The sequence below is a fragment of the Nyctereutes procyonoides genome, unplaced genomic scaffold (genome assembly GCF_905146905.1).
Source record: "Nyctereutes procyonoides isolate TBG_1078 unplaced genomic scaffold, NYPRO_anot_genome, whole genome shotgun sequence".
Classification (NCBI taxonomy): Eukaryota; Metazoa; Chordata; class Mammalia; order Carnivora; family Canidae; genus Nyctereutes; species Nyctereutes procyonoides.
The window spans coordinates 11251685-11269570 of record NW_026575147.1 but is presented as its reverse complement, the minus strand read 5'-3'; the positions used below and the strand labels follow the sequence as shown (position 1 = coordinate 11269570).

Here is a 17886-nt window from a genome sequence, read left to right as displayed (position 1 = left end):
CTCTCTTTCCCTGGTTCTGGAACAGTCTTGTTGTGGCTCCTAATCTCTCCATTCTGCAGATAAAGAAATGGAAACTCGGGGAAGTTATGTGTGTACTTGGTCATGAGTGCCCATGAGTCAGGAAGGTGACCAGATCTGTTGAAGCCCCCCTTGGCTTCGTCCTGGCCCAGGTGCCCCATTCAGCTGCTCTCCTCTAGGTGTCTGCCGTCCTCATCCTTTATTACTTATTTGCATTGATAAGGTCCTAGCAAAACTGACACACAATAGAATGTAACATCTCCAACTATTCCAAGTCTATTGTTTTTTCAAAGCCATGCGGCGATGCCACCTTCTCCAGGAAGGCCCCTGAGATTCCCCTGGCATTCATTAGTCTCTTCTCTCTAGGCGTACAACACTTCGCTAGGTCTGCCAGAGCACTCGCCGCAGCCAGCCTGTGCTCTGTGCTCTGAGCCACCCTTAGATGCCGTGACTCCTTGGGAGCGGCAGCCTGTCCTATTCATCAGTTGTCCGGCTGAGCACAAGTAGGTGCTCTGTAGGGTTTGTGTGCTTTCTGGCCCCAGCTCTGGCTGTCCTTAGGATGTGCCTGGGAGCCTCATGCAGTCTGGGCTGATGGTCCTTATACTTTCCTGTACCTGAGAATCTTCTGGAGAGTATACTTCTTGAAAGACAGATTTTTGGCTTCTGATCCAAGAGGTCTAAGTGACCTGAGACTCAGCACTTAACATCCACTTGATGCAGAGCGTTTTGGAACCACACCTTGAGAGAAATTGATGTGAGAGGGGGTGAAATGTGAAATTAATGTCATTCCTTCCCCCACTCCCAGCCCAGAGGCTATCCATGCTGCAGTTTGGGGCCGAGTGGATGCTTAGGGAGAGAGGCCATTAGAATCAGACTCAGAATTTACACATCTTTTAGGCTGGGACGCTCATCAGAATCACGTGGAGAGCTTTAAAAAAGACCACTACCAACCTTCTTATCCTCTCCTCTCTTGAATCTCTGGAGGAGGGGGCCGGATAGAGGTGTTTCTAAACATTCTCCAACGTTTCAGATGTGTAGTCAGGGGTGAGAAGTCTTGAGCCCGATCCCCTTGTGGCACAGGGGGGCCTGTGGCCTGCTTGCAGAGAAACCAGCCTGCACCGTGTGCTTGGCTCCCACTTATAGCCCCAAATGCATGGGCCCGGCTGGCCCCACTTCCTCTGCTCTTGTTCCCAGGGCATTCCAGGCTGCGATGTAATTTCAGGACCCGCCTCCCAAAATAGACTGTGAGCTCTGCAAGGCTGGACTCTGAGGGCACTTTCGGGTTTCCTTCAAGTGTTCAGGGTGGAGCTTATTAATGAATACTTATCATTCATTTGTTCTTGTATTAATTAAATAATTAGTTAACTAAAACTCTTATGAGTACCTGGGCTCTGGCAGATAGTTTCGACTGATTCTCTGTGTACATGAGCGGCTTCATTTCCTGTAGCATTTAATGATCTGTACCTCTCCTCTGTCCTGCCCATTTTCTACCAGCTAATGTGATTATTTATGTCTTTCCAAATCCACTGACCAAATATTTGTTGAGCACCTACTATGTGCCAGATACCGTTCAAAGTGCTGGGGATATATCTAAGAGCAAAACGAGGTCCCTCTTCCCTTGGAGCTCAGACATCTTATTTCCTTGAGGGTGTGATCTCCTGTGACCTGGCTTGGTGAATATCCACCCTGCTTCACCAGCTAGAAACTGGAGTCATGACTGCTCCTTCCCTTCCCTCATCCTCTCAGGGCCTCTCTTCCTCCCTCTGCCTCTTTAGTTGGCCCTCCCCCTTCCCTTCCTCTGCCCCCTTCTGTCTTTTGGTGGGGGGGGGCTCTAGGCTCCCACCAGGAACCTGGGGGCACCTTATAGAACCCTCTGTATGTGGAAACACTCCTGAGGGGCAGATGTGACTCTCCTGTATAGGGAAGGTGGGCTCAGGGCACTGAACTCTCTGTTTCTGGCTTTTTACATGTTAAAAGTGACTTTAGGGGCACCTGGGTGGCTCAGTCGGTTGAGCATCTGCCTTTGGCTCAGGTCCTCTGGGTCCTGGGATTGGGCCCCGAGTCATGCTTCCTGCTCAACAGGGGAGCCTACTTCTCCCTTTCCATCTGCTGCTCTCTCTGCTTGTGTTCTCTCTGTCAAATAAGTAAATACAATCTTAAAAAAAATAAAAGTGACTTTAAAGCATTCAAAATAACATTCTATTTTCCGTGAACTCAATATGTACTCAGTGTGGAAAAGGATCTGTTACAGAAAGGTATGATGCAAAAGTCAAGACTGGCCCCAAATCCTGGTACTTTGAATTAACTTGGTACTTAAGATATATTTCCTCGAAGATTCTTTTATCCTCTTTTTCAAAAAAGCAATTTCAGTTGTGAAATATAACACCCGAGTAAAGTCCGTACAGTATAAATGTATGCTTCACTGCACTGGCTCTTAGCTGGGGGTGATTTTGTGCCTCAGGGGACATTTGTCAACATCTGGAGACATTTTGGGTTGTTGCCTCTGGATGAGATGGGGGGGTGCTACTGGCATCTAGTGGGCAGGGGCCAGAGGTGCTGCTAAACATCTACAGGGTACAGGGCCTCCCCACGACAGCCACAACAAAGAATCATCCAACCTCAAATGTTAATAGTGCCAAGGGCGAGACACCCAGCTTTATTTTATTTTATTTTATTTTATTTTATTTTATTTTATTTTATTTTATTTTATTATTTTATTTTATTATTTTTAAAGATTTTATTTATTTATTCATGAGAGACACACACAGAGAGAGAGGCAGAGACACAGGCAGAGGGAGAAGCAGGCTCCACGCAGGGAGCCCGACGTGGGACTTGATCCCGGGTCTCCAGGATCACACCCTGGGCTGAAGGCAGGTGCTAAACTGCTGAGCCACCCTGGCTGCCCAACCCCCAGCTTTAATGAGTAATGAAGAGGGGGTATCCATGTATATTACCCAGGATAAGGAATAGAACCTTACTAGTCTCACTCCTCCATCAGAAGTCCCAGACTCCCTGCCTTCCTCTGTAGAGATAATCCCATCCCAGATATCTTTTTTAAAATGTTTGAATATTTACATTTTCACTCAATAATAAACCAGGAGCATCTTTCTATGTCAGGAAAGATTCTTTTACACACCTTTTAAAATGTCTGCATAGTATTTTATTATATGGCTGCACCCTAATTCAATGAATCAATCCCTTATTGACGTATGTTTAAGTGATATTAAGTCTTTTTTATTTATATCCAGTGCTCAAGTTATACTGTCACTGTGAGAAATATCCTGGTGATTAAATCTTTGTCCACATATTTAATTATTTCCTTTGGGTAAATACTGGAAGTAGCATTACATCTAATATACAGGTTATAGATGTATATAGGGATTTGCTGCATTTCCCAAATTGCTTTTTGGAAAATCTCCACCAGCTTTACCCTCTCACTAACTGAGTAAGAAGGTTTATTTTCCTATAATCATGCTAACACTAAACATTACCATGTTTAACAATCTTCTTTAACCATTACTTAGGTTCACATAGTATTTGTGACATTTCAATGTTATTACCTACTTGCATTTATTTTTTTACTTTTTTATTTGCCCAGTTTTTTGGAGGGAAGGTATCTTTTTTCTTAATGAGCTGTAAAGTGCTCTTTACATATTAAGGATGTTAGCATTTTGTCATAGATATTTCAAATATGTTCCCCAGTTCTAATTGGCCTTTTGAGTTCAAAGACTACCCTTCTCAGAGTACATTCCATCACAGCCAGTTGATCCAGCTACCACCACCCCTTCCTGGCTAGCAGTTTCCTGGAAAGGGTAGTTTCAGTTAGGATTCAGAAAGATGGATATGAGGGTGAGTTCCTGAGGGTGAGAAGAGCAGGACTCTGCAGGGAGTGGTGGGGGGAGTGACAGCTGCCCAGTTCTTGAGATGTGCAGGCTTGAGTCAGGCACAGATGGTGGGCCAATGTCAGAGTTACCAGAGTCTACCTCTCCTTTTTGTTGGAGGTTGTCTGTACTGAGAAGTACAGCTGACCTTCCTTCAGCAGAAGCCAGAGCCATCTTTTCTCCTTTCAGTTGCCATTGCATTTTGGTTTTATGCTGATACTTCAAATTTTTGTCTGATGGATATTCTAAAGAAGTGTCCACAGAGTCCCCCAAACAGAGCGAATCCTTAGTACCTGTTTGTGGAATAGTCCAGGCTGCCTGCAGGATCTTAAAGTGCCATGCGGCTTCTGACAGTAGGTGTTGTCTCCTGCCTCATGGGCAGAAACAGCCTGTCTCTCTCTCTGGGAGTCCAGAGCACCCCATACCCTCTCCTGTCTGCTCCGACTCTAAGTGAATGGCACCACCAGCCTGCTTACATCCCTGTCAGAACCTGAGACATGTTCTGCTCTTCACCCTTCTCCCTTCCCCACCTGGGTGCTGATCAGCGTGCCAGACCCACAACCTCTGTCCTCACTATCTCCACTTGGATTTTTTTTTTAAGACTTTACTTATTTATTTAACACACATACACAGAGGGAGAGAGCACAAGCAGGTGAAGCAGCAGGCAGAGGAAGAGGGAGAAGCAGGCTCCCACTGAGCAGGGAGCCCGACGCAGGGCTTGATCCCAGGACCCTGGGATTATGACCTGAGCCAAAGGCAGATGCTTAACTGACCGAGCCACTCAGGCGCCCCTCACACCTGGACTTAAAAAAAATGTGACAAAATACACATAACAGAAAATTTACCATGTTAATCATTTTTAAGTGTATACACATATTAATATACTATTAAGTGGTATTGAGAACATTCATATTATCATGTAACCATCACCACCATCCATCCCCAGAACTCTTTCATTGTTCCCAACTGAAATCTCTACCCATTAAATAATAACTCCCTGTGTCCCTGGTAACTAACTGCTTTCACTTAGTATAATGTCCTTGAGGTTCATCCATGATGTAGCATGGTCAGAATCTCCTTCGTATTCAAGGGCTGAATCCTATTCTCTTGTATGTATATCCCACATTTTTCTTGTCCATTTATCTGTCAGTGGACATTTGGGTTGCTTACACATTTTAGCTGCTGTGAGTAATGCTGCTGTGCACATGGGGGTACAAATATCTGAGACCTCCTGAACTTTTATGAGAGTTTGTGACTGTCAATGTCTTTATTCCTACCACCCTCCGGCAGGGGTCCTGGGATTTTGAGTTTCTCTTTCTCTCTGTGTAGCCTCAGGACCTTCCCCCCCCACAAGGCCTAGATCTAGCTTGGTCCCTACCATAGAGTAGCTGGACTTCTTACATGGTCACTCAGCAGAAACCACAGGTCCTACTTTGAACCCCAGGGCCAGCTCAGATCAGTGTGGAGGTGTACCAGCTAAGGGTGTGAATGTTAGGGATGCCTGGGTGGCTCAGTGGTTGCACATCTGCCTTTGGCTCAGGTCATGATCGAGGGTCCTGGTATCAAGTCCTGCATCAGGATTCCTGCAGGGAGTCTGCTTCTCCCTCTGCCTATGTCTCTGCCCCTCTCTCTCTGTTTCTCATGAATACATAAAATCTTGAAAGAAAGAAAGAAAGAAAGAAAGAAAGAAAGAAAGAAAGAAAGAAAGAAAAAGAAAGGGAAAGAAAAAAATATGTGAATGTTAGGAAGCTGGCTCACTGGGGCCATCTTTGGAGACTACTATACCAGAGACTACTATTGAAGACTACTATTCCCTACATTTTCAGCTCCAAGAAGCAGGGACCACTTCCTTCTCCATTTGGCCAGGATAACAGTATGGCTGTGGTGACTGCAACCCCTTTAATTAGTCCTGTTCCCAACACAGTGCCAGGCACATAACAGGTATCGGTAAATATCTATCCATCTTTGTTGCCAGTCATTCCCCTACATGGGAGTCAGTGTCCCCCATGAATTAGGAACAGCAACTGACTCTTAGTGTTGAGATGTTTCACTTTTTTTGTGCTTAAAAAATGTTTTCTTATTCTGATAAAATATATATAATGCATCCTTTACCATTTAAACATTTTTAGATATACAGCTCAGTGGCATTAAGCACATCCACATTGTTGTGCATCTATCACTGCTGTTCATTCCCAGAACTTTTTCATCATCCCAGCCTGAAACTTCATGCCCATTCAACAGTACCTGCCCGTTCCTCCTCCCCTCAGCCCCTGGAAACCTCTAGTCTACTTTCTGTCTCTGTGAATTTGATTATTCTGGGTACCTCACGTAAGTGCTAGCGTATAATGTTGTCCTTTTGTGTCTGCCTTATTTCATTTAGCGTGCTGTGAATTTTCAAGATTCTTTTATGTCATAGCATGTGTCAGGAGTTTCCTTCCTCTTTAAGGCTGAGCCACATCTCATTGTTTGTATATCCCACACATTTTATTTATCCATCTGTTGATGGACATGTGGACCTTGGTGCTTTTGAGGTGTGTTGGGAAATAAATCAGCATCCCTCAGCTTTTCTTTGAACCCTCCTTTGACTGGCATAAAAACCTGCCAAATTACAGACCGAATGCACCCTCAGTGAAAACCCCTGTTTCCGAGTGTGTCTTCTCTATGATCCCACCAGCCCCAAAGACTTCCATCATCATTAGTGTCACTGTCTGCTTCCCATGACCTTATAATTGTGTTGTGGGGAAGAGAGGCTACTGGGGGATTGCCAACTGGCTCTGCCAGAGGTCAGAGGGCTCCCTTCCATGCTGTAACCCCTGTGGGTGTCCAAGGCCCTGGGGCTAACTAACACCTTGGGCTCCTGAAAGAAGCCTGTTCCCACAAGATGGGCCTGGTGGTATGAGTGAGGCCTGGGGCCCAGACTGCTGGAGAGACAGTACCCTGGTCACTGACAAGTGAACCTCACCAGGTGGTGAGCAGAAGGTAATGATGTGGCTCCTCACATGACGCTATGACTATGTCAGACTCTAGGGTGGCAGGAGATTTGGGGGTCCTACCAGGGGAGACTGCTTAGCCAGGTGGCCCCAGGTGCCAGATGGGGCAGGATTGGACTGTCTTCTTACCTTTGCTCTGCTCCTGTCTCTGAGGCCCCTCTCTCAACCTCTTCCCATAGCCATGGTCTTTATCAGAGCTGGCACCTGGTGAGGGACTAGGACCAGATGGTGTGCTACATCATTCTTGTCACACCCCTTGGCTCTCAACAATGAAGGGCCAAGAGGGTCATTTCTTTGTTCTTCAGTTCTTCTCTGACAGTCTTCATTTTAAGCATTATTTTCAAACCTTTTGGATTGTTATTCACAAGAAACATATTTAATATCAAGACATAGTACACACATATAAATATATATATGAAAATATAACCCAACTTTTCAACTAATAGTAATTTTGCAGTGAAAGATGTACTCTGATATTTTCTTCTCTGTTCTGTCATTAAAAAGACATATTGGTTATGTCACTCAGTTGATGTCATGGCCTATGAATGGGTCCCAATGAGCAGTTTGAAAAACACTACCATCCATCAATAAGAGACTCTGGTCTGGGATAGAATCAGGGTGGGCAGGCCTGGGGAAACAAGTGAAGCATTTCCGTGGGGACAAACTCTTCTGTCTACGGTAAATTCATTCTTCTTCGCTGAGTCATTAAGTCTGGAGGAACACCACCAGAGGCTATAGCATAATTCTCATGGAGGCCTGCTGGCCCCTAATTCTGCAGAGCAATCCCGGGAGAGGACATGGTCCTCTGTCCCCATCCCCAGCATGACCTGTGGGCTCTCCTATATATTTAACTCTTGAGTTGGTTAAATTATACACAAAAAGCCACATCTATCAAGGCCAAAATTAATGATCAAGGACAGGACCCATGACAAGGAAGGAACTGTTTTCTTGACTGTTTCCTAATTAGCAGGATGCCTTCCCTTCCTTTGGCTTCTGTCAGTCATGTGATGTGCTGGGGTAATGTTTGACTTCTTTCCTGCACCTCTCTGAGGCTATAGCACCCTTCCATTGAAGTGTCCTCCCTGAATGTCACTCAGAGGGTCTCAGAGTTGGTCCTTCTAACCAGACCTAGTGAAATCTCACTGAAGGCCTTTTCAAAAAATCTTTTTATTTAAATTCAGTTAATTAAAATGCAATGTATTATTGGTTTCAGAGGTAGAGGTCAGTGATGACTCATCAGTCTTATATAATACCCAGTGCTCATTACATCACGTGCCCTCCTTTTTTTCTTTCTTTTTTTTAAAGATTTATTTTCATTTATGATAGACATAGAGAGAGAGAGAGAGAGAGAGAGAGAGAGAGAGAGAGAGGTAGAGACACAGGAGGAGGGAGAAGCAGGCTCCATGCCAGGAGCCCGACGTGGGATTTGATCCCAGGACTCCAGGATCACGCCGTGGGCCAAAGGCAGGCACCAAACTGCTGAGCCACCTAGGGATCCCCCATCACGTGCCCTCCTCCACTACCCAGTTACCCCATCCCTCCACCTCCCTCCCCTCCAGCAACTCTCAGTTTGTTTCCTATGACTAAGGGTCTCTTATGGTCTGTCTTCCTCTCTGATTTCATCTTGTATTATTTTTTCCTCTCTCCCCTATAGTCCTCTGTTTTGTTTCTTAAATTCTACATATGAGTGAGATCATATGATAATTGTCTTTTCCTGATTGACTTATTTCACTTAGCATAATACCTTCAAGTTCCATCCACATCATTGCATATGGCAATATTTCCTTTTTTGATGGCTGAGTAATATTCCATAGTATATATACACCACCTCTTCTTTATCCATTCATCTGTCAATTGACATCTGGGCTCTTTTCATAGTTTGGCTATATGTCCACAATAGCTCTGGACATTGCTGCTATAAACACTGGGGGTGCAGGTGCCCCTTTGAATCACTATATTTGTGTCTTTGGGGTAAATACCCAGTTCACTGAAGGCCTTTGTTTGCCTCATCTTTAGGAAAGCCAGGAAATGGGAAATGCTTGAAAGACACTTTGCACAGGGCTTGGCACTTGGCTTGTTCAATTAATACCCTCCAAGAGCACCAGGAATGCTTCCAAGTGGTCAACTCAAGAGCAGCTGCAGATGGGATTTTCCACATTACTCTTGTAGGTCATGGGAAGTTGATAGGGCAGAGGAAGTAGACACTTAGACTGAATCTCATATCTCTGCAAAACCCTATGAAGTAAACATTCTTCTTATTATCCATTTATGACCAAGGGAGATAAGGCCTAGAAAGTTAATAAGCCCTATCTGAAGTCACACAACAGGGGATATTATTTGAGTGACTTCAAAGCTGTGTCTGCACCCACTGCTGGAGACATACTAATGTGGCCCACAAGGATGATTTAGCCAGGCCAGGCCTGGACTAACTTTGAGAAGATAACTTGCCCCTCCCAGAACACCTCCTTCTCACTGTGACTCTTCTTATCCCCTATGTCCACTGATCTACTCCCCTCCTATTAATGCAGTGTGATCGCATTCCTTGGGAAGAGTAGTATCCCCTGGTGATGGAGTGAACCTGGGGATAAGGCATGGTGTCTGTCCTCTGAAGATCATAGTCCAGTTGGGGAGAAAGACAGAGAAACCTATAGTTCTCCTATGTTCTGATATGTGGTCAGCCATCTCTGTCTGGAAGAGTCAGGTGAGGCTTATCAGAGTAAACAACTGAGCTGGGTATTGAAGAATCAGTAGGAGTTCACTAGATGCATCTGAGTGATGCAGGAGGGTGGGGAGGGCAAGTGAAATGAATTCATATTTAATGAGTCTGCTGTGTGCCAGGAACCTCACTCATACTGTCTTGTTTAATTTTCACAAAACCCCATGGAGAGGTATTATTATGATTTTATAGATGAGGAAACAGAGGCTGAGATATTCAATGAATTTCCTGAGAGTTTTTCCAAGTGTGTTTACAGGGACTCCTGGGGGAATCCCCAAGATACTTTGAGCAGGTCAGCAAGGTTGAAACTATTTTCAGAATAACCTGAAGTTCCTATGTGTCTTTTTCACTGTCAATATTTGCACTGATAGTACAACAGTGATGGAAGGTAAAACCTCTGGTATCTTAGTCCTAGTGAAAGCCTTGGTGCAAAATTGTACTCGGCACTGAATTCTTCCCTTTCCTGTATTTGCACTTAAAAAAAGAAAGCTAGATCAGATGAGAAATGTCCTTGATAAAGCATTACAATTATTGATTTTTTTATCTTGATCTTCAAGTACATATATTTGTAATATTTGGAGTGTTGAGACATAAGTATGCATAGAGCACACCTACTCCACACTGAAAAATGATGACTGTTGCAAGAAGAAGCACATGTATGGGTGCTTGAGTTGCAAGCTGAACTAGCCAGTTTGTTTATTTCATGGAATATTGTTTTTACTTGATAGAATGACTGACAAATTGTGACTGTTCAGATTTGGGCATTTGACTGACATTTTCTTGAAAGTGAAAGCATGAGCTTTTCACCTCAAGCAGACATTTATTATTTGTTGCCAATCACAGAATTTGAGCTTTCTTTTCTTTTTTTTTGTTTAAAGATTTTATTTATTTATTCATGAGAGACACAGAGAGAGAGAGGCAGAGACACAGGCAGAGGGAGAAGCAGGCTCCTTGCAGGGAGCCCGATGTGGGACTCGATCCCGGGACTCCAGGATCACACCCTGTGCTTAAGGCAGGCGCCAAACTGCTGAGCCACCCAGGCATCTCAAATTTGAGCTTTCAAACCAGAATGGGAATCATAGAAAGTTGTATCCTTCAGCTTCCTCATATTTAATGACTTTGCTGATGAGATTGATGGTAATATTAATGAATATGATTTTTTTTTTTTTGCATTACACAATCAAATGTGTCAATCTTTGGAAGGTCCACATAACACAATGAGCAGAACCTGTCCCAGTAATCAAGGCAAGATATTGCAGAGTCATGCAAGATTAAGATATTCATTCAAAGTGCAAGATAGAACCATGGGCTTCAGTGTAACAGAGTACAAAATGTTCATTGACCTGTTTTCAGGAATACTATTTGTTGAGTTTTTGGTGTAGTATCAAAAAAGGATATCCACAGTTATCTGAAGATTTATTAAAATACACCTCTTTTTCCAAATATATGTCTCTCTCTTTTAAAAAATATTTTATTTATTCATGAGACACAGAGAGAGAGGGAGAGGCAGAGACACAGGCAGCAGGAGAAGCAGGCTCCATGCAGGGACCCTGATTTGGGACTCGATCCATGGACTCCAGGATCACGCTCTGGGCCTGAAGGCAGGTGCTAAACTGCTGAGCCCCCCAGGCATCCCCTCTAACTATATATCTCCTTGGATTTTTCTCCCTAGATGTCAACCAAAACAAGACATCTCAACAGACTGAATGTAGAAGTAGATATGATAATCCAGCCAGGCATTAAAGAGATTTACAAAATATAAACAGTGGCACTTTTCTTTTTCCTTTGTTTTGGAAGTTATAGTTACTTTTCAGAAAAACATGTCACTTATGTTAACATGGATTGGATTTATTACTGTTAATTTAAGATTAGTTACTAAATAAATATTTTTAACTTAAAAAAGTATTTATTTTAAATAGGCTCCACACCCAGTGTGGGGCTTGAACTCATGACCCTGAGATCAAGCCTTAGGCTCTACCCACTGAGGCAGCCGGGGACCCCTAAATAAATATTTTTAAATGCCTCAGTTGTTATTTCTTTTTAAAAAAATTATTTCTTTTTAAATTTAAATTCAACTTGCCAACATATAGTATAACACCCAGTGCTCATCACATCAGGTGCCCTCCTTAATGCCCGTCACTCAGTTGCCCCATCACCCTACCCACCTCCCCTTCCGCAAACCTTTGTTTGTTTCCCAGAGTTAGTAGTCTCTCATGGAAAGTCTCCCTCTCTAATTTTTCCCACTCAGTTCCCCTCCTTTCCCTTATAATCCCATTCACTATTTCTTCTACTCCCCGTATGAGTGAAACCATATGATGTTTGTCCTTCTCTGATTGACTTACTTCACTCTTAATAATACCGTCCAGCTCCATCCATATCGAAGCAAATGGTGGGTATCCGTCCTTTCTAATGGCTGAGTAATATTCCATTGTATACATAGACCACAGCTTCTTTATCCATTCATCTTTCGATGGACACCGAGGCTCCTTCCACAGTTTGGCTATTGTGGACATTGCTGCTAGAAACATCGGGGTGCCAATGTCCTGGTGTTTCAATACATCAGTATCTTTGGGGTAAATACCCAGTAGTGGAATTGCTGGGTAGTGTAGGATAGCTTTATTTTCAACTTCTTAAGGAACCTCCACACTGTTTTCCTGAGTGGCTGTACCAGTTTGCATTCCCATCAAGAGTGCAAGAGGGTTCCCCTTTCTCTGCATCCTCGCCGTCAGTTGTTATTTCTTAATACCACAAAGGTCAATAGATACAAGCCATTCAAATAAAAGCTCTTTAGGATCCTTAGTAAATTTTAAGAGTTATCTCTTGTGATCAAAGAGTTTGAGAACCTCTGACCTGAGGTTTCATGGGAAATCAGTGTTCTGTGGTGGTCTGTGTCATTTTGAAGCCCACATTCTTTTTTTTTTTTTTTTAAGATTTTATTTATTTATTTATTCATGAGACACACACACACACACACAGAGAGAGAGAGAGAGAGAGAGAGAGAGAGGCAGAGACACAGGCAGAGGGAGAAGGAGGCTCCATGCAGGGATCCCGATGCAGGACCCGATCCCAGGACTCCAGGATCACGCCCTGAGCTGAAGGCAGGCACTAAACCACTGAGCCACCCAGGCGTCCCATGAAGCCCACATTCTTTTCCTACATCTGTGATATGCAGCAGGCCATGAAAGGGGATTGGGAGTCCACTCTGCCCCACTTGGGAGAGTTTTATTCAAATCTCCCAAGGGACTCCCTGGAGGCTCAGCAACCATTTTCAACGTAATTGCCTTGGAGTCTACCAAATCCTGCTCGGCCTCTCTCCCTCAGATATCTTTCTCCACAATTTTCCTTTGCTTTTTCTTTCTCTATTGTTTCTCTCCTCCAAATCTTCCCCCAAACCCTGCTTGCATCCTAGACGCCACTCCGATTTTCTTTTCTTCCTGCTCTGAAACTGGCCAGAGGGAGCTGAGCCTGCAGGTCACTGGCAATGCTTAGCTTCAGAGGAGGACTCGAGGGGTCCCAGGAGATGTTTCCAGAGGCTTTCGGGGCTTTCATGGTCCAGACTCTGTAAAAGTAGAGCAGTCTCAAGCCTCTCACTATAAAGTCTTGCACAGGCAGGGTGGAACCAGGTGATCGAATGTAAGTTCTGTATCTGACCACTTTTAATCATCCATTGAACGCTGAATCATTTCTGTTCTTTTTTTTTTTTTTTTTTTTTTTTTTTAATGATAGTCAGAGAGAGAGAGAGAGGCAGAGACACAGGCAGAGGGAGAAGCAGGCTCCATGCACCGGGAGCCCGACGTGGGATTCGATCCCGGGTCTCCAGGATCGCGCCCTGGGCCAAAGGCAGGCGCCAAACCGCTGCGCCACCCAGGGATCCCTCATTTCTGTTCTGATGCTTACTGGAAGGGTTGGACGTGTTTGTCCTTTTCTGTGCCTCACATCCACTCCTCCATGCCTAAGGCTCCAGAGGAGATGCTTCGACTTGCTGTAGTCTGGGGCACTGTGGATCCCACCTCAGCCCTGACATTGTCTGTTCTTCCTGTCATCTACCCCGAACCATTCTGCATTCCATTGGCCCAGCCATTGCGAGCCTTGGGACAGCCTGCTTCAGACATACCCCTTCAAGGCAAGGGTGGGGGGGCTGTTTTTTTTTATTGAGGTAAAATTCACATAACCTAAAATTAATCATTTTAACCATTTAAAAGCACACGATCTCAATGGTTTTGAGTATATTCACAAGGCTGTGCAATCACCCTCGTTCTAATTCTGGAATATCTCATTACCTCTGAAAGAAACCATTAAGCATTTGCTCCTCATTCCCATCTCCCCTCAGCCACTGGAAACCACTAACCTATTTCCTGTCTCTGCATTTGCCTATTCTGGCTGTTTCACATAAACAGAATCGTACAATATGTGTAGGTAGATGTTTTTAAAATGAAAAATATTTTCCATGCAGATCATTCTTTCTCAGCAAATTTACAGTTAAAACCTTTATTTAGAAAGTCCTAACTTCCCAACAATAGAATTTGTTATTATCATGTTATATAATAACATATTATCATAACAGTAACAAAGTCATTGAGAAGAGGCAGACTGGGTATTTTCCTTTAAAAACATCCTGGGGGGATCCCTGGGTGGCGCAGCGGTTTGGCGCCTGCCTTTGGCCCGGGGCGTGATCCTGGAGACCCGGGATCGAATCCCACGTCGGGCTTCCGGTGCATGGAGCCTGCTTCTCCCTCTGCCTGTGTCTCTGCCTCTCTCTCTGTGTGTGACTATCATAAGTAAATAAAAATTAAAAAAAAAATATTTAAAAACATCCTGGGGTTGGGACTGCTGTGTATCAGTCCAGAGCTGAGAGAGCGAAGGCGCGTGACTGGCATTGGCCACTCCTTGCAGCCCGGTGGGGTTCTCAGGAATCCCTTGGTTGGGTGAGGTTTCCTCAGGGGGGCAAGCGGCAGCAGCACGGCTCTCAGGAGCTGCCCCGGATAGGGTGGGAGGTGCAGGGCTGGCATTCGTCTCTCCACTCTCCCTTCGTGTCTCTCCTAGGAGTGAAGAAGAGAACCAAAGTCATCAAGAACAGCGTGAACCCCGTGTGGAATGAGGTATGCAAGATTTCCATTCTCCCTCCTTTTCATCTGCTGTCACTGGCTCTGCAGTGACAAGTCAGGAGCTTGAGACTGAGGTGGCTTTCTCAGAGGTATGTCAAGGAGGGGAGGGGCAGCTGACCCCACGTGTCAACTAAATCTGCCTGGTGCTAGGAACCCGGGAGGACAGTTGGTGGCCTGGCCTGCCAGGTAAATAGAAGCATCTCCTCTGATGTGGGTGTGGCATGGGGAAGAGTGAGATGTCATTGGTTTCTATTCCTTCCAGCTCTTGTCAGCCAGGTACAACTAGCAGCTGGATCATTTAGGGACTCTCTGGCCTGCCTTGGCTCCCTTATCCAGGTGGTTCTTCCTGCCCAAAGCCCACCTCCTCCCCTCAGTCCTCCCTGATTAACCAGGTGCTCAACTAGCTCCTTGCATATGACCCCCTGGTGGCCCTTTGGATGCCTTGTGGATAGGGCTGGGATTCACAGGGGTACCTTTGCTCTGAGGAGAGATTCAGGGCCTCTGGATAGGCATACCTAGTGTGGCACTAATCCATACTGCATGCCACAGGCCTGGCTTCTGCATGAGCACATTGATCTTGGTCCCCGAGGACCTTGTAGAGTCAGCAGGCACACACACCACCACCTCCACCTCTGCACTGTGCTCCTGGCCTGGCTTCCTGGTCATTGGTGGAATTGAGTTTGGGGAAGGAGGCCATAGGAGCCTGATTTCCTTCTCTTTTCTGCTCCCTTCAGCTTTTGCTGTCTCTTCTGAAGCTCTGGAATTCTCATTTATTCATGTATTCATTCATTCGCTCATTCATTCATCCACCCACTGTCATTGTTCATGGATGGCTGTTCAGTGCCCTGGATGGACCAGGGTGAACCAGACACAGTTTCTTCTCCTAAGGGGCCACCCGTTGTTTTTTTCTCTTTTTCTTCCAGGGCTTTGAGTGGGACCTCAAGGGCATCCCCTTGGACCAGAGCTCCGAGCTTCATGTGGTGGTCAAAGACCATGAGACAATGGGGAGGAACAGGTGAGGTGGGCAAGGGGCACTCTGTGGCCTGAAGGCACAGGGGGTTCATGGTGGACATAGGCTCCAGAATCTGGGCCCTGGAGCGCTGGTGTTTCACCTCAGCGTGTATTGAAGATGTGTCTCTTGTGGGCCTAGTGGTAGATGCCCGGGAGGGGGCGTGCCTGTAGCCTCAAGAACTCAGTATGGCTAAATCTGAGAGCTGTCTAGGCTGCAGGGAAGGGAGATGGGCTGGAATCAGATGTGCACGTGTTTGCACGACAGCCTGCGTCCTAGGGAGCAGGGAGGAGAAGGATCCCCACGTCCAGCTGCAGCCCAGGGGAGCCTGGGTGCAGCCACCTCTCCCCACCCGGTCAGGCTGCTGAGGGCAGCAGTGCACTCCAGCGGCGGCCTGGCATAACAAAACTGCAACTAGCAGGGAGCTCTTGAGGAAGCCTTCATGGAAGAGGAAGGACTGGAGGTGAGAGTTGGGGTTTAGAAGTCAGAAGGTATTAAAAGTTTGCAGTGGCTGTATACTTCCCTCTGGCAGACTTTTCTCTTGTTTCATGTACGGACTGTGGAGGGTTCCAGGCAGGGGCAGTAGAGGAGCAAAGCTTGGGGGTGGTGGTGGCGGAGAAAGCAGGCTCTTTACAGGTCTGCAGTGGGTCCTGTCTCCTGTCATTGAACTGGGGGCCTTGCATGTGCCCGGGGTAGTGTGGGGGCGGGGGGCGGGACCAGCCAAGCTTGCAGCTTGATGGTGCTGCTCACTGTGGGGTCAGGTCCATCTGGGAAAACAGCCTGTGAGGCCCCGTGGCCTTGTGGCCTTGAATGTGAGGGCAGGGTTCAGCATCCCTGCTGGGCATGGCTGGGTAGGGCTGTGTTAGGTGCCAGCAGGGAGGGGGGATTCCTGCTCTTGGTGTCATGTACTGAGGCATGGGCTTGCTGTTTTGTGATCTACTCATAGGGGTGCCTTTGTCTGGGAATTGGGTCAGCCAGTATCTGAGGCCCAGAAGGCCTGGCTGTGTTACCCTGGGGTGGGAGAGAAGAGTGAGGGAGGAAGGGAAGAGTCAGAGGCCTAGGGGAGGCTAACGAGGGTCTCAGGCTGCAAAGCACCTGGAAAGTTTGGAATCTTCAAAAGCTTGGAAGAAAAATCCAACTGCCAGGGTCTCTCTGTGGCTGTCCTGGTCATGGGTACAAGGCATGGTATGTGTGAGGAGAGTGGGGGTACTTTTGCCGGGACCTCCGCACAGGGGGCAGGGACTGGGATCCATTCACACTAATCGATCCCAACACAGACATTTTCTGGGAAAAAAAGGCAGCCTCTAATAAGCATGGACGGTGGATCTGCAGATGAAAGAGGGAGGGACGCTGGGTGCCGGACAGTCTTGGAAGGCTTTCTGGAGGAGGGCCACACAGACTGACTCCAGTGTTTTGGAGGATGAGGAAGGGAGGGCATTCCAGCATTCGGGTGTGGTGGGCCAAGGCCCACAGGCCAAGGCCTCACAGTTGTGGCTCGGTCACACGACACATGCAGCCCAGTGAGAAGGGAGCTGTGGGGCCAGATTGGGAGGGCTTCTCTGATATCAGCCTGAGGATAATAATAGCAAATCCACAACAGCTGATGTTGCCTAGTGTCTGGCCCTTTGCTGAGTCTTTATAATGTAAGATCTTTTTAAATCTGCTGGGTACTGCTGTTACGGTTGTCATCGTTATGGAAGGACACTGTGGCTCTGAGAGATGGGGTTTTTTTCTCAGAGGCTGGTGATGGCAGAGCTATTCTTGAAGGCAGGTCTGCAGCATGCTCATAATCACTGAGTCCCTGTGCCTCTCAGAGGCTCCTGGAAGGCCCAGGTGGGTGCTGGACCCTCTGGAGGGTTCCATTCCCTCATGATGCTGGACTTGAAAGGGTGTAGTGAGGCAATACAGTCTGGGGGCTGCAAGGTACATGGGTTTCATTTTCATGATCATATTCAGCATTTTACAGGCCCTGTGGGGAGATGTTTAAAATCATGGAGACCTGAGCAGGGGCTGTGAAGATATTTTTGATCAATTCAAGGGCCAGGCTGGTCCTCACGGTGACACCAGACCAGTGCCACACTGGGGGCTAGGCTGCACTGTACCTTGGGGCCTTCTCATTGGCCCTTGTGGGTGTCCTGTAGTTCCTGGGGGGGAAGCCAGCTTCCTG

At 46.3% G+C, this 17886-nt stretch overlaps 1 protein-coding gene across 22 annotated transcripts in view; it reads left to right on the top strand.

The window, feature by feature from the left end:
• The window catches only part of DYSF (dysferlin), a 215386-nt gene that overhangs the window by 11443 nt on the left and 186057 nt on the right, over positions 1 to 17886 (top strand). For all 22 annotated transcript variants that reach the window (XM_055312238.1, XM_055312229.1, XM_055312250.1 and 19 more), the window contains exons 2-3: positions 14649 to 14704; positions 15634 to 15725. In XM_055312238.1, coding sequence (XP_055168213.1) covers positions 14649 to 14704; positions 15634 to 15725 — 148 coding nt within the window. The remainder of the gene's footprint in view (positions 1 to 14648; positions 14705 to 15633; positions 15726 to 17886) is intronic.